Below are 14,110 nucleotides of genomic sequence, written 5' to 3' on the forward strand. Positions count from 1 at the left end.
GGAGCAGAATGCGCTGCAGCACAGGAGCTGCCGAAGTAGGAGGAATTGGCCAAAAGTGCTCCTCTTCCACTTGTCACGTTAGGATACAAACCAGTCACGTTAGGATACAAACCAGTATCCCCCCGACCCACCCGTATTCTTTATCCTTGATCCAAGTTAAGAAAGCTGAAAGGATTTCTATTTTTAATTCCTACTTTCTGAGTCTGAAACACCCACTCCATTAAGCCACTGTAGGAAATTCACACAATAAAAGTTATTCTTTTCTCATCCTGCATAATCTTCTCCTTAATTCTTTCTTGGTTTCTTCCCTCCTCACCACCAAAAAATGTAACAAGTTCATGCTGGTGTGTTTTTTTTGAAAAAAAACTGTGCTATCTATTTTCCTTTTAGAGTTGTTTTAATTTTAAAGCACAGCTTTTTGTCACTACAGATAAAATTGGTCTTACCTTTTTCTTCATTCTTAGGAGGAGAAAGCTTCTTTTCCATAGATGGAAACTCTGGCTTTGAACCTGAATACAAAGTCAGGAACTTAAATTATATAACTCTTTTTAGGAAAGCAATTATACGATTATTATTGATCTTTATTAAAATTAATTATTAAATTTATTTAACAATTATTAATTTATCAGAGTACATATGACAGATAATGTAACAGAGTTACATGCTGGAAAAATTCTGAAATGTGGGAGATGTTCACAGTACTTTTAAATGAAACACTGAAATAATCCCAAAGCATGGCAAATAAAGTGTTTACATATGATTATATATACTGCTACAAAAAGTAACATTTTGTAAAAATAAAAAAAGCAGGAGAAAAACCATAGGAATTCTGACTTTACACATTTCTCACATTGGAAAAGGGGGAACACCATGCTGGCTTCTACTTTTGAGATATCACTTATAAACAATGAGTGCACTATGCTTGAGATTTCATCGACAGCAACAATCCTGATTTTTTGTAACGAATAGATTTTTCTATTCTTAGAACGCTGAACAGGTTCCGGACCCCTGCGTTTGAACCAGTTTGAACGTGGGAGCAAGGTGGCTTTAAGGATGGGGCAGGGTGCACTCCCCCTGCCACGTGCTTTCCCCTCCGGGGCTCTGTGTAGAAATAGTCCCGTGGGGCGGCAACATACCTCCCTGCCACCCTGTTGTGACCGGAAGTGCTGTATATGTGCGCGGCGGGGGGGGGAGCACGTGGCAGGGGAGAAGCACGCACTCTCTGCTTTCCTTGAAGCCACCCCCATCCCACTATTGGCTCAAAGGGAGCTGGTTCCATGCACATCCCTATCCATAAGTGTACCATGAAGAGCCCCTCACTGCATATGAAGAAGCTCCACCCCGATAAAAATCCTGTATTACATACCTGGACCTTTTACAGGAGGTGGTGGTTTTTTTGGCTTCTGCAAAGAGAACAAAATATTCAAAACGAAGCAAGTTCCATTATTTCCCAGCATAGTCTTTTACATCATACAGTATTAGACTCTGACGACAGTGGGTTTCTCTCCTGGGCATGTCCAGTGTCTCTGCTCTTGCACATAGGTGACCTGGACCAGGATTCTGCACAGCTTTGTGTGTGGACTCCTGGATGTGCCCAGGAAAGCAGCACACCATCAGGTGCCATTACGGATTGGTGAGAAGGGCAGGGTAAAGGAGGAACAAGTGGCAGCAGGCAACCTTCTTCCTCTCCCATATTTACTAGCGCTTCACAAGCAGAGCTTCTGCTCCCTACATGGGCAACATGGAGGCTGATTTGGAGCAATATAATGGTAAGGTCAAACATTGCTCTTGGAAGACTGTCTTCCTGCCTATATCCTGAAGAATACTGTATTACCAAGCAACAATACTTTTTAAACAGAGTATTGTCAAAAATCTATATATTAATCAACTTTATGTACACAACATTGATATCAGCGCCCAGAGTCACTTCATAAAGTCATCGCATTTAGAGTTGGAAAGAACCTTATAAGTCTTCTAGTCTGCATAAGTGGAGGAAACTGACAGGTGAGGTCATGTCAGAAAACCTCTAGAGAGTCCACTAGTTTGTGAAGCAAGCTGTTCCATTGTTGAATACACTTTTAAGGGAGGATATCCCTCCTAACCGCCTTGGGATTGTTTTTAATGAATGGCGGTATATAAATTTAACAATAACAACTAAATAAATAAATAACTAGCGTGTAGCGTCTATGCCCCTAGTTCGACTCTGCCCCCCGCCACCTTCAACCCCTTCTCCCTGACGGTCTTCCGGCGGGCGTCTCTGACCCCCCCACCTGGCCCCTCCCCCCCGCAACAGCCCGCAGTTTCTCCTGCTTCCTGTCGGTTTCTTCATCCCCTCCGGCCGCCTCCTCCTGACCCTGGTGGGCGTGCCGCAGCTGCCGCCATTTTCCCCAGCAGCAGCTCAACGGCCTCCTGCCACGTGTGAGCTCCCACCGCCCAGCCAATCCTCTGGGTGCTGAGACACATCCCCACGGGCACATTTTCAAGAATTAATTATAAAGATGTCTGCTTCCTTGAGATTTCAACCCTCTGTTGCCCTTAGGAGCAACAGAGAACAAATCCTTTAATGCCACAGTCCTTCAGATATTTGAAGACTACTATCCTATCTGCCCTCAGCCCCCTCTTCCCAGTAAAATGACATCCAGCTCCTTTAACTGTTATTCATAGGGCTCTCGGCACATCCCTTTATTGCAGGCCTGCTCAACTTTGGCACCCTTCAGCTGTTTTTGGACTACGGCTCCCATAATAACCAGCCACAGTGGCCAACAGCCAGGGATTATGGGAGTTGTAGGCCAACATCGGCAGGAGGACCAAAGCTGAGCAGTCCTGCTTTATTGCATGGAGGTAAAATGTATCATTTTATTTTTATATCCATTCTTGAAGAAACTTTGTATGGTTTCTTAGGCAATAACAAGCAAGAACTTACAGGGAAATCTTTATTCATTTCATTTATTTGAATTGCAAAGTTGTCCGGAAAAACTCCTTCTTTACCATTAAGCTCTCCTTTCCACCATCCTGCCTCTCCGATATCCTAGAATAAATAGTGTTTTCTTTTAGAATAAAAGTAGTGATGAACTTATTTTTATGAACAAGTGCAGCTTCAAATCCAAAAAACCAACAAGCTTGTATTAAGCACAATAATGTTTTATGTCTGAGAAACATGAAGTTTGAGTTCTTCTAGGTAACTGATGTAACACTAAATCTGACCTTTCAAGTATTCAGTCAAGACAGAGAAAAGCAAACAGTGCACGTCTACTTTTGAACGGTGCCCTGATCTGTAACATTTATGCTAGCAAATTTGCCTATGCAACAGTCATAATCTTCTTCAGATATCCAGAGGATGTCATCGAGGCTCATACTAGCCAATTCCATGTCAGTGCATTAGTATGTACTGTAGACTGTAATACTTGGCCATTTCTTTCTCAAATAGTGGAAGGTGACTAACTGAACAATGGCGTCTCTTGAATAGCACTGTTACTTCTACAGGGGTATTACAAGAGTAGATCTTTCACTGTCTGTACATCTACAAAAATATGTGCATGTATATGCTAACATCACAGGATGAGTGGCATCTAACCTAATGGTAAGCTGCACTGATGTCAATAAATGCCAATAAAATAATAAATAATAAAATAAAATGCTTAAAATCTCCATTGGTGCCCTCTATAAAATGTACAGAATCATTCATCCATGAAAATGCTTATTTTGTTAATTAGTATAACTGTATAATTGTAAATACACTATGTCAAATACTTTAATATGATGCAGGGGCGTAACAAGGCTGGAGTGGGCCCAGAGACAATATTTTAAAATGGGCCCCTCGCTGATACACACACACTCGCTTCACATGTGACTTGCCTCTGGGGGGCCCTCGAGGCATGGGGGCCCCCAGGCAGCTGCCTCCCCTTGCCTAATAGTAGTTATGCCCCTGATATGATGATATGTTTTACTTTGGCAGGTTCGCAATAAGACCTCTTTAATTTTTGATCTTATTATGGAGCAGGCCGACCTGGTTTGTATTATGGAAACCTGGCTGAGTCATGATGGTGATGTTGCCTTATCTGAGATCTGCCCGCCAGGTTGCCGTGTGTTTCGTCAGCCCCAGGTCTTTGGCCGGGGAGGCGGAGTGGCAGGACAGTGACCTCTAGCCTGGACCCTTGTCCCTCCTGGCTCGTTAGGGCTGTGAGGGGGAAATGTTCTGTCCTGGCTTCAGGAGATGGTTAATTCCTCTCTTTGGGAGTGTTTTGTTCCATCAGCCCTTAAAGAGACAGTGGTCTACCCTCTTCTGAAGAAGCCTTCTCTGGAACCTGATAATCTGGATAACTATCGTCCAATCTCTAATCTTCCTTTTCTTGGTAAGATTGTGGAGAAGGTGGTTTGTGCTCAGTTGATGAGAGTCCTGGAGGAAACTGATTTCCTGGATCCTTGCCAGTCAGGTTTTAGGCCGCAGCACAGCACTGAAACAGCATTGGTTGCCCTGTTCAATGACCTGCATCATAACCTTGATGTGGGAAGCACACTTCTCTTGGTTCTTCTTGATCTCAAGGCAGCTTTCGACCATGCTATCCTTCTGGAGCACTTCAGTGGGCTGAGCCTTGCGGGCACTGTTCTTCAGTGGTTCTGATCCTGTATCACTGGGCGATTCCAGTCGATGTTGATTGGGGACGACTGTTCTGCGCCCTGGACACTTTGCTTGTGGGGTTCCACAGGGCTCAGTCCTTGCTCCCATTCTCTTTAACATCTACATGAAGCCGCTGGACCTGGTCATCCGTCAGTTTGGGCTAAGTTTTCATCAATATGCTGATGATACTTTATATCTCTACCCCATATCTCTTGACAGGGTTGTGCTTCCCTTGAGAGAGATGGTCTGTGATCTGGGGGTCCTCCTGGATTTGCAGCTCCTGCTTGAACAGCAGGTGGAGGCTGTGGCCAGGGGTGCCTTTGCCCAGCTTCGGCTGGTTCACCAGTTACAGCCTTTTCTTGACTAGCTGGCCCTGGGAACAGCAACTCATGCCTTTGTTACCTCTCGTATGGATTACTGAAATGCGCTCTACCTAGGGTTCCCTTTGAAAACAATTTGGAAGCTTCAACTAGTCTAGAATGCAGCAGCCCACCTCCTCGTGGATAGCCATAGATCTAATAGTGTCACACCTCTTTTACGTTGGCTGCACTGGTTGCCTGTTCGCCTCCAGGTCCAATTCAAAGTGCTGGTTCTCACCTACAAAACCCTTATGGGCTTAGCACCTGCATATCTCTGGGATTGCCTTTCTCGGTCAGTTGTATCCTGACCTGTGAGGTCTTCTCAGTTGGCCCTCCTTAGTGTCCCAGGCCCTGATATAGTGCGTAGTTAATGGTGCCTTGGCCCATAGGAGGCCCTTCTCTGTGGCCACCCCTCTTCTTTGGAACACTCTTACCCACTAGATTCGTTTAGCCCCCTCCCTGGCTGCTTTTAAGGCCCTTCTTACGACCCACCTGTTTTGCTAGGTGTTTGCCCCTTTATTATAATTATAATTATTATAATAGTATTATTAGAATTGTTCACCACCTAGAGTCTTTGGAGGAGGTGGTATATATAAAAAAATCAATCAATCGATAAATCGATTTAATAGAAAGAGGCAGTCTAATTTAAGATACAAGACAATCTCTTACCTTACTTATTATCTGGATGATGTCACCTTCTTTAAAACTAAGTTCATCCTCATTGCTACCTTCATAGGCATACAACGTCTTGCAATATTCCTTAGCTGAAAGGAAGCAACAAGATTATACATGCCCAGCACATTCTTGTGCAAATAGCAGTGTTTAGACCAATAGACTATTGATTAAAATAGGTTTAGTTTACACTGATTCAACAAAAAGTATTTTAGAACAAAAATCAGACATATAATTGCATAGCACTTAATATATTACTACTATTGCTTAATATTTGGTTGGCATTGGTGTATTGGGGGCTATACAGAACATAAATATATTCTCTGGCCAGAGAGATTATAGTTAGATCCATCTATCTGACCGAATTAAAATGAGATGCAGAAAGAAGCTGGTGAGTCAGCTGGCAATGGAGGACAAGTAAGGGCCCCAAATAAGGGCAAGTAAATAGTACTACAAAGATTTTGCTGAAGTCCTTAGTTCAAAGGAGAGACACAATAGGGGATAAGCTGATGGAGAAAGAAAAAGACAACTGTTCCAGGCATACAAAGATGAATGCATAGTTACATTAATATACTTTTTAATAGACTAGCAGAACTTGAAAGCCCTTCTAGCATAGGAAGGCAGTACAAGAGAACCTCAATATTGGGGGGGGGGGGATTTTTCCATTCTGGGCTGCAGCCGTGAATATGAAAACCGTGAATATCATTGGATCTATGGGATCACAAGGGTTAGGTTCCTGGTTGGCCAAAAATCGGCACGAATTTTCCAGGGGGAAGCTTCTTACTGTGCTCTGCTACTCTTGTGCTGTGCTCCCAAATCGGCCGAAAATTGGCTTGTTTTCTCTTTCTCTCCCCCTCCCCTCTTTTTTACCAAGATGGGAGCCATTCTGTGGCTCCGTCAAAGAAAACGGCAGCTGGAAATGACCTCTGCGATAATTTCTGGCCACCTCCAAGCCGTGGATACGCAAGGTCGGCATGTCCCCCACACACACTATGTATGCCGAGGTTGGGTGTCTTTTTTCCGATTGTGGATACACAAATCTGTGGGATCTGTGGATAATGAGGTCCACCTGTATATACTGTAAATATCTGTAAATCCTCCCACTACCATCACCACTGCCAAACTGACAGAATTGCGGTGGCATCATGGCACGTTCACAAACATTCTAATGGTCAAGGGAAAAGACATCAGTAATACAATGTATCAATTCCGCAAAGTCTAAAAAGAAATTAACGACTATTTTGACTGGTTGTGTGTGTGGGGGGGGGGGAGAGCCCTAAAGTAGGGCCTAAATACAGGAGAACATGTGGTGACAGCAAATGCTGAAGTCAAAGTTCAATAGAAAGGGAAAGTGAGACTGGGAAGAAGAAGTTGGAACAGGAGAGAAGATATGTGAACTGTGGGGCATAGGATCCAAGAAGCAAGATGGTGGGAAAGACTTGGAAGCAGGCTCAGAAGCAGAGAACTGAAAGAAAGATAGATGGATGAGGAGCAGTGCTAAAGGAACGAGGAACAAGTAAAGTGGAAAGTTTAGAGAAAGTAGTACCCAAGAACTAAGTGGTGGGAAAGGGCTGGAAGGAAACCTTCACATATGAGGTTAAAGCTTAGGGATGGAGGGACTATGCAACGTTGGTAGCAGAGGAGACAGAAAGTAGAGATGTGCAAAGAGTGTTGATGCCGAAACGTTCAGCTTCCAATCAGGCTGTTTTGAGTGCTCCAAGCTCAAATCAAAACACCTGTTAAATAAAGCACCTGTTTTGAGCTTGGAGCAAAACAACTCTGTTTTGATTCAAAACATTTCAAGCACTATTTGGGAGGCCTGTTTTTCCCTTGCTGGTTGGTTTTCTGGCACTGGCTTCTGATTGGCTTGCTTCTGATAGGGGTTTGGGAGAAAAGTTAAAAAATTGGTTTGAAATTGCCTGCCTGCCAATTTCTTTTATGGGTTGGAAATAGGTAGCACCCATCATGCCCTACCAGGGGTGTGCATGTAACTGGCTGGCCCGGTTTGGTTTGAGTGTGAAATGCACTCAAACCTAACCGGACCAGTTTGGTCCGGCCCCCTATCGAAGTAGGTCCGGGGGGGGGGGGTCGGGGGTCGCGAATATATATATTTTTAATTCAATTTTTTAAAATTAACTCTAGCCCCTTCGGGGCGCTTCCTAAAGGCCATGGGGGAGTCCGCGCAGGTTCCCCCTCTACCCGCTGGCCTCGGTAATCACAGCCGCGGCCCATTTTAGTGTAATTTTCAGCCCATTTGGGCCTCCGTAAGCTGGCGCAGCGGCCATGTTGCCTGCCGCTACACATGCGCAAATGGCCTCTGTGATGCCTGGCACGGCCCAGGGCCTCGCAGAGGCCACCCTAACCGGAAATTTTTTATATATTAAAAAAATGGCCAAGGGGCTAGAGGTAATAATTTTTTAAAGTTTTTTTTTTTTTAATTGTGAATTATTTTTTTAAAAAACAAACAAAAAACTGGCGGGCTGTTCCATTCCAGACGGAACTGGGAGGGGTTTTTTTTTGTTCAACCCCGTACCATCCAACCGAACCCCCGAACCAGTTCGCACATCCCTATGCCCTACCACCCAACCCACTTTAGTGTTCCTAGGAGCTACCCATGGGGAACAATGGATGTTTTGAGTTTCCCCATTGTTCCCTATGGCTGAAACACACAAAACGTTTTGAATTTTGTTCTGTCAAAACAACAGGGTCAAGGCTGTTTTGACGAGATGTTACATTATGAGCTTGAAACTACACACAAAATTCATTTTGTGCACATCCCTAGCAGAGAGGTATAGAAGAAAAAGCACAATCCACACACTGTTTACCAAAGGCTTTTATGTGATCTTAAATTAAACCATCTACTTCTATTTGAATGACTATCTTGAAGATATTCACAAAAATGAGGGCAGATGTAAAATACCATACCTTTCTGTTTGCTTTCAGTTTCTGTTTTTGCTATGTCTGTTGCAATTTCTGGTTTCATTACACTAGGAAACTGGGTTACTTTTGGTCCAGATGGATGAGCAGGCAATGGCTACACAGAGATATTAAGAACAAAAGAATCAGGCAAGACACAAGACTATTTATTTTAATGTGTAAGACACGTGCCCATGTGATAATTAAATAGATGTGGCAATTTGCAGAAGGACCATGGACCATTGGAAGAGCACGCAGAAGGCCCCAGACTCAATCTAAAGCATCTCTAGGTAACAAAGGAAGAGACTCCTACCAGTCAGTGTAGGCAATACGGAACTAGATGGACCAATGGTCTGTCTTGGTATGAGGCAGCTTCCTGTGTCTAGAGAGAGCATTCTTACCATATATTGGCTAGCAAGTCAGATGTAGCTGGTTCGAATCTCTGCTGGTATGATTCCCAGATTATAGGAAACACCTATATCGGGCAGCAGTGATACAGGGAGATGCATCATCTCATACTGCGCAGGAGGCGGCAATGGTAAACTCTTCCTGTATTCTACCAAAAGACAACCACAAGGTTCTGTGGTCGCCAGGAGTCAACACCGACCCGACGGCAGACTTTACTTTTAGGGATGTACAGAATGTTATAACATTGAAAAGAGCCATTTTGAGTGTTTTGAGCTCGAAACAAAAACACCCTTTAAGTAAGAAGCCTGTTTCGAGGTTGGAATGGAACCACCTTGTTTTGATTGAAATGTTCCAAGTGCCATTTTGGAGGCCTGTTTCCCCCTTGCTGATTAGTTTTCTGGCACTGGCTTCTGGGTTACAATCTCCTCATTTCTTGGTTGACTTTTTATTATACAAATCAAGTGTTGTCATGGGCAACTGTGCCCTCATTGACTTGCGGGGGAGGGGGGAGGCCAAAAGAGGGAGTTTAAAAACCTATTTAAAAGGACTGAGAGGCAGAGAGAGGGCCCTTATAGTGTGCGTCTCTTGAAGGACATATCAGGAGAGAAGGAAGCAGGAAAGAGTGCAGCAGTGAGCAGACTGGTGGTGGTGACCTGGGGCATGCCTGGCCCAGTGGACAGCAGGACAGAGAGTAACTGCTGGATTATACGAATGTGACAAATATTTCTATACCACTTTTCAACAAAAGTTCTCAAAGCGGTTTACAAATAGATAGATAGATAGGCTCCCTGTCCCCAAAGGGCTCACAATCTAAAAAAGAAACTTAAGATAGGCACCTGCAACAGCCACTGGAGGAATGTTTTGCTGGGGTCCGGCAGGGCCAGTTGCTCTCCCCCTGCTAATTAAGGAGAATCGCCACTTTCAAAAGGCGCCTCTTTGCTCAATTAGCAGGGGACTCCCCCCCCCCACTTTCTCTTTGCAGTGCCAACCAACTGCTTTCCCCCCTATTTTTCTTTTAATTGTACCAGCAGCCCCAGTGCCTTTAACTGGGTGCTGCTGTGGATTTCTTCTTCTTATATCTAGTCCCCAGTGGCTTTAATAACTGGGATGCTGTGCTGACTGATTTCTCCCCTTTTGCAGCCCCAAGTGGCACCTTTGCTGCTGCACGCCTGGATTGGACTTCATTTTTTGTTTCTGTAGGCTGGTGTGTCCTGTGACTTCTGTCTGCTGACCAGCTTGCCAGGCTCTCGCTGTTTCCCTGGTGGGTGGTGGTTTGTTGTTGTTTTTTTGGTGTGTGACCCCCACCCCACCCCTAGATTTTAATTTTTATTTTATTTTGGGGGTAGGTGGGTGCCTGCCTGTCTATTGCCCACCTTCCCTGGCCCCAGCTGTTGAGTCCTAGTATCTGCTCAGTCTGAGTGCCAGACTTGGCAACAATAGCCAGACAGTTTCTCTCATGCCTGCCAAGCAGCATCCAGAGTGAGAGGGTGCTCTCCATTGCCAGGGACATGGTGACACTGCATTGCTTATGCTTGGAGGCTGACTTGGTGCAGCAGCTAGTCTTCCTGAAGGCCAACCTTCCCCTGCTGGGCAATTCCTGCTGGCCATGTACGGTGAGTGGCTCATGGTCACCCCCACCCACTGCAATACCACTGGCAGTTCGCCTCACCGTGGCGAACCCCAAAACCAGATGTTTCACAGTTTGCTCGTTAGTGCTGCTAACACATGCAAACATGTACGCATGCCACCGCCATGGTCCATGATGAGAGGGACTGGTGCCCTGACCCATGTGTCAGGCTGTCAGCCTGGGCCCAGCACCAATAAGAACCTAAGAATAGCCCTGCTGGATCAGGCCCAAGGCCTATCTAGTCCAGCATCCTGTTTCATACAATAGCTCACTGGATACCTTTTGGAATCCCACAGGCAAGAGCTGAGGCATGCCCTCTCTCCTGCTGTTACTCCCCTGTAACTGGTGGCCTGCCTCTGGGGTTGAAGGTGGCCTATAGCCCTCAGATTAGTAGCTGTTGATAGACCTGTCCTCCATGAATTTATCTAAACCCCTCTTAAAGCCATGCAGGTTGTTGGCTTCACCACATCTTGTGGCAGAGAATTCCATAGGTTAATTATGTATTGTGTGGGGAAGTACTTCCTTTAATCTGTCCTAAATTTCTTGGCAATCAGTTTTATGGGATGACCCCTGGTTCTAATGTTACATGAGAGAGAGAATAAATTTTCTCTACCTATTTTCTCCACACCATGCATGATTTTATCATGTCTCCTCTCAGTCATCTTTTTAAAACTAAGAAGCTCCAGTTGTTGTAGCCTTGCCTCATAAGGAAGGTGCTCTAGGCCCCTGATCATCTTGGTTGCCCTCTTCTGCACCTTCTCCAGTTCTTAAGGTATGGTGACCAGAACTGTACGCAGTACTCCAAATGTGGCTGCACCATGGTTTTGTAGAAGGGCATTATAATAGTAGCAGTTTTATTTTCAATCCCCTTCCTAATGATTCCAAGCATGGAATTGGCCTTTCTGATTGCAAAAGGACCTTCTGCAATGAAAAACCTATGTGCACTCTGTGAGTGTAGCTTGTTCTGGCCATAGGGAACAGTGGGGAAACTCGAAACACCCCATTGTTCCTCATGGGTAGCTCCTAGGGACACCAAAGTGGGTTATGTGGTAGGGCAGGATGGATGCTACCTACCACCCAACACACAAAAGAAGTGGGGTATTTTAAACAAATTTTTAACCTTCAAACCCAAGCCCCCCCCATTGGATCCTAGGTAGGTAGCACCCATCATGCCCTGCCATTCAACCCACTTGGGTGTCCCTAGGAGCTACCAATGGGGAACTATGGTGTGTTTCGAGTTTCTCCACTGCTCCCTATGGCCGAAACATTTGAAAAGTTTCAAGTTCGTTCCATCAAAACAGCCAGAGTAGGCCATTGTTTCGACCAAACGTTTTGGCCATCTGGGTTTCGTTCTGAGCTCAAAACAAAACACAAAATCCGTTTCGTGCACATCCCTACAGTGCTGACGGCACACACAGGATCCTCACACACTGACTTAGGTACTCTCTTGACCTAAGAACTGCTTAGTTCATCTACAACTGCTCTCTGCTGAGGAATTTCTGCTGTCTGATAATTAAAGTATCTCCTTCAACACTGCTCACAGTCTACCCTCCCCAAATTCTGCCTCCTGCTCCTTCTGCAATCTTCACTTTATTGATTCAGTGATGCTCTCGTTCTCCCCGCCCCTGCCTTTTCTGCTGGCTCCTTAGCCTCTGTAGTTTCCACCTTCAGTTCATCCAGGTCCCCAAGTTACAATATGTTCCCCCTGTCTTCCCAATTAACTATACACACTCATCCTCACCCTCCACCTCTCTCAACCCTTTTCGCCATCCCCTCTTTTACACTTGTTAGGGACATAGGAAGCTGCCTTACATCAAGTCAGACCATTGGTCCATCTAGCTCAGAATTGGCTGCACTGACTGGCAAAGGCTTCTCCCAAGTTTCAGGCAGGAATCTTTCCCACCCTTACTTGGAAATGCCAGGGATTGAATCGAGGACCTTCTGCATGAAAAGCAGGTGCTCTGGCACTGAGCAATGGCTCCCATCCTCAAAAGGTGGCATACATTTATTTGTTTATTTTATCTTCCCTGCTAACTGGGCAAAGAGGCACCTTTTACCATGGTGATTCTCTTTATTTAGCAGGGGGAGAGTAACTGGCCCTATCCACCCCCAGCACAGTACTTCCAGTGACTGTTGCTGGTGTCTATCTTATGTTTCTTTTTAGATTGTGAGCCCTTTGGGGACAGGGATCCATCTTATTTGTTTGTTATTTCTCTGTGTAAACCACCCTGAGCCATTTTTGGAAGGGCGGTATAGAAATCGAATTATTTATTTATTAATTAAATTTATATCCCGCCCAAACATACATCTCTGGGCAGCTGATATTGTCTTGCCTCCAAGTATGGGTCTCTGGGTGGCTGATATTGCCTGGCCCCCATGTATGGGTCTCTGGGAGACCCATACATGGGTCTCCTATGCAGGATGTGCTTAGTTTCAGCAAGATAGCTCTACAGTGTCCCTTTAAACACTGGGACCTTGTTGTCCTTGTCTAATTTCTCTACATGCCCACTTGATCTTTAAGTTATTTACGTAACTACAAAACTTTATATACTGCTTTTCAACAGAAGTTCTCTAAGCAGTTTACATAGAAAAATAAGAAGTTCTCAAAGTGATTTACATAGATATAAATGAATGAATGAATGAAGTAAATAAGTAAATGGCTCCTTGTCCAAAAATGGCTCACAATCTAAAAAATAAACATACAAGATAGACACCACCAGCGGCCATGGTAGGGATGCTGTGCTGAGGATGGATAGGATCAGTTCCTCTCCCCCTGCTAAATAAAGCAAATCACTACTTTTAAAAAGGTGCTTCTTTGCTCAGTTATTAATGGAACAAAATTTTACCCAAATGGGTTTTGATAAAATTAAAAGGTTTACATGCACTGCTTCCTATGAAACGGGAGCAAGGAGCCCTCTTATATTTACTATCAGCTGACCCAATAAGCTGATAGTTGGCTGCCATTTACAAAAAGGTGATTCTTTCATTTCATTGATCATATTTAGTCATCCGAAATGGTCAAAAGCTATTTTCCTAGTTTGAGAAATTCCACAAGGACCAAAGTGCTGCACATGAGCTCCTTGGCACCTAGATATGCTCTGTGTAGAAGGCAACCACACAAGAAGTTACATTAATTATAAGGTAGAAGATGCCGGGTTTTCTCTCTCAAACTAGCATTGGCAAGTTATTCCCACTAACATGTTGTTGCATTCTAAGAAATAAAGATACCTTGTCCTGTTTCTTCTCTTCTAAATCGTTACTGGACAATCTTGTCTTGAGCTTCACTGAACCTTCTTTAAAAATGTCTCCAAATCCAACTCCTCGGATTTTCTTTGGCTGTGCTATCTGTGCAGCTCCAGACTCACTACCATTCCCTGGGGAAGCTACTGGTGATACAGGGCCAGTAAAAACAGACTCTGGAAAAGGTTAAGGCAGGAGTTTCAACATGCAATATTAAGGAAAACATGCATTAATATATATGTTGTTAAAACTTGCTGCTAGGACCGAATG

The 14,110-nt window shown here is 44.5% G+C and overlaps 1 protein-coding gene across 3 annotated transcripts in view; it reads right to left on the bottom strand.

The window, feature by feature from the left end:
- Positions 1 to 14,110, bottom strand: part of CD2AP (CD2 associated protein) — a 117,505-nt gene that overhangs the window by 27,271 nt on the left and 76,124 nt on the right. For all 3 annotated transcript variants that reach the window (XM_053283973.1, XM_053283975.1, XM_053283976.1), the window contains exons 6-11: positions 13,829 to 14,016; positions 8,575 to 8,683; positions 5,647 to 5,741; positions 2,924 to 3,028; positions 1,367 to 1,403; positions 447 to 509 (exon numbers count right to left, since the gene is read on the bottom strand). In XM_053283973.1, the coding sequence (XP_053139948.1) occupies positions 447 to 509; positions 1,367 to 1,403; positions 2,924 to 3,028; positions 5,647 to 5,741; positions 8,575 to 8,683; positions 13,829 to 14,016 (597 nt within the window). The remainder of the gene's footprint in view (positions 1 to 446; positions 510 to 1,366; positions 1,404 to 2,923; positions 3,029 to 5,646; positions 5,742 to 8,574; positions 8,684 to 13,828; positions 14,017 to 14,110) is intronic.

This window comes from Hemicordylus capensis, chromosome 1, assembly GCF_027244095.1.
Source record: "Hemicordylus capensis ecotype Gifberg chromosome 1, rHemCap1.1.pri, whole genome shotgun sequence".
Classification (NCBI taxonomy): domain Eukaryota; kingdom Metazoa; phylum Chordata; class Lepidosauria; order Squamata; family Cordylidae; genus Hemicordylus; species Hemicordylus capensis.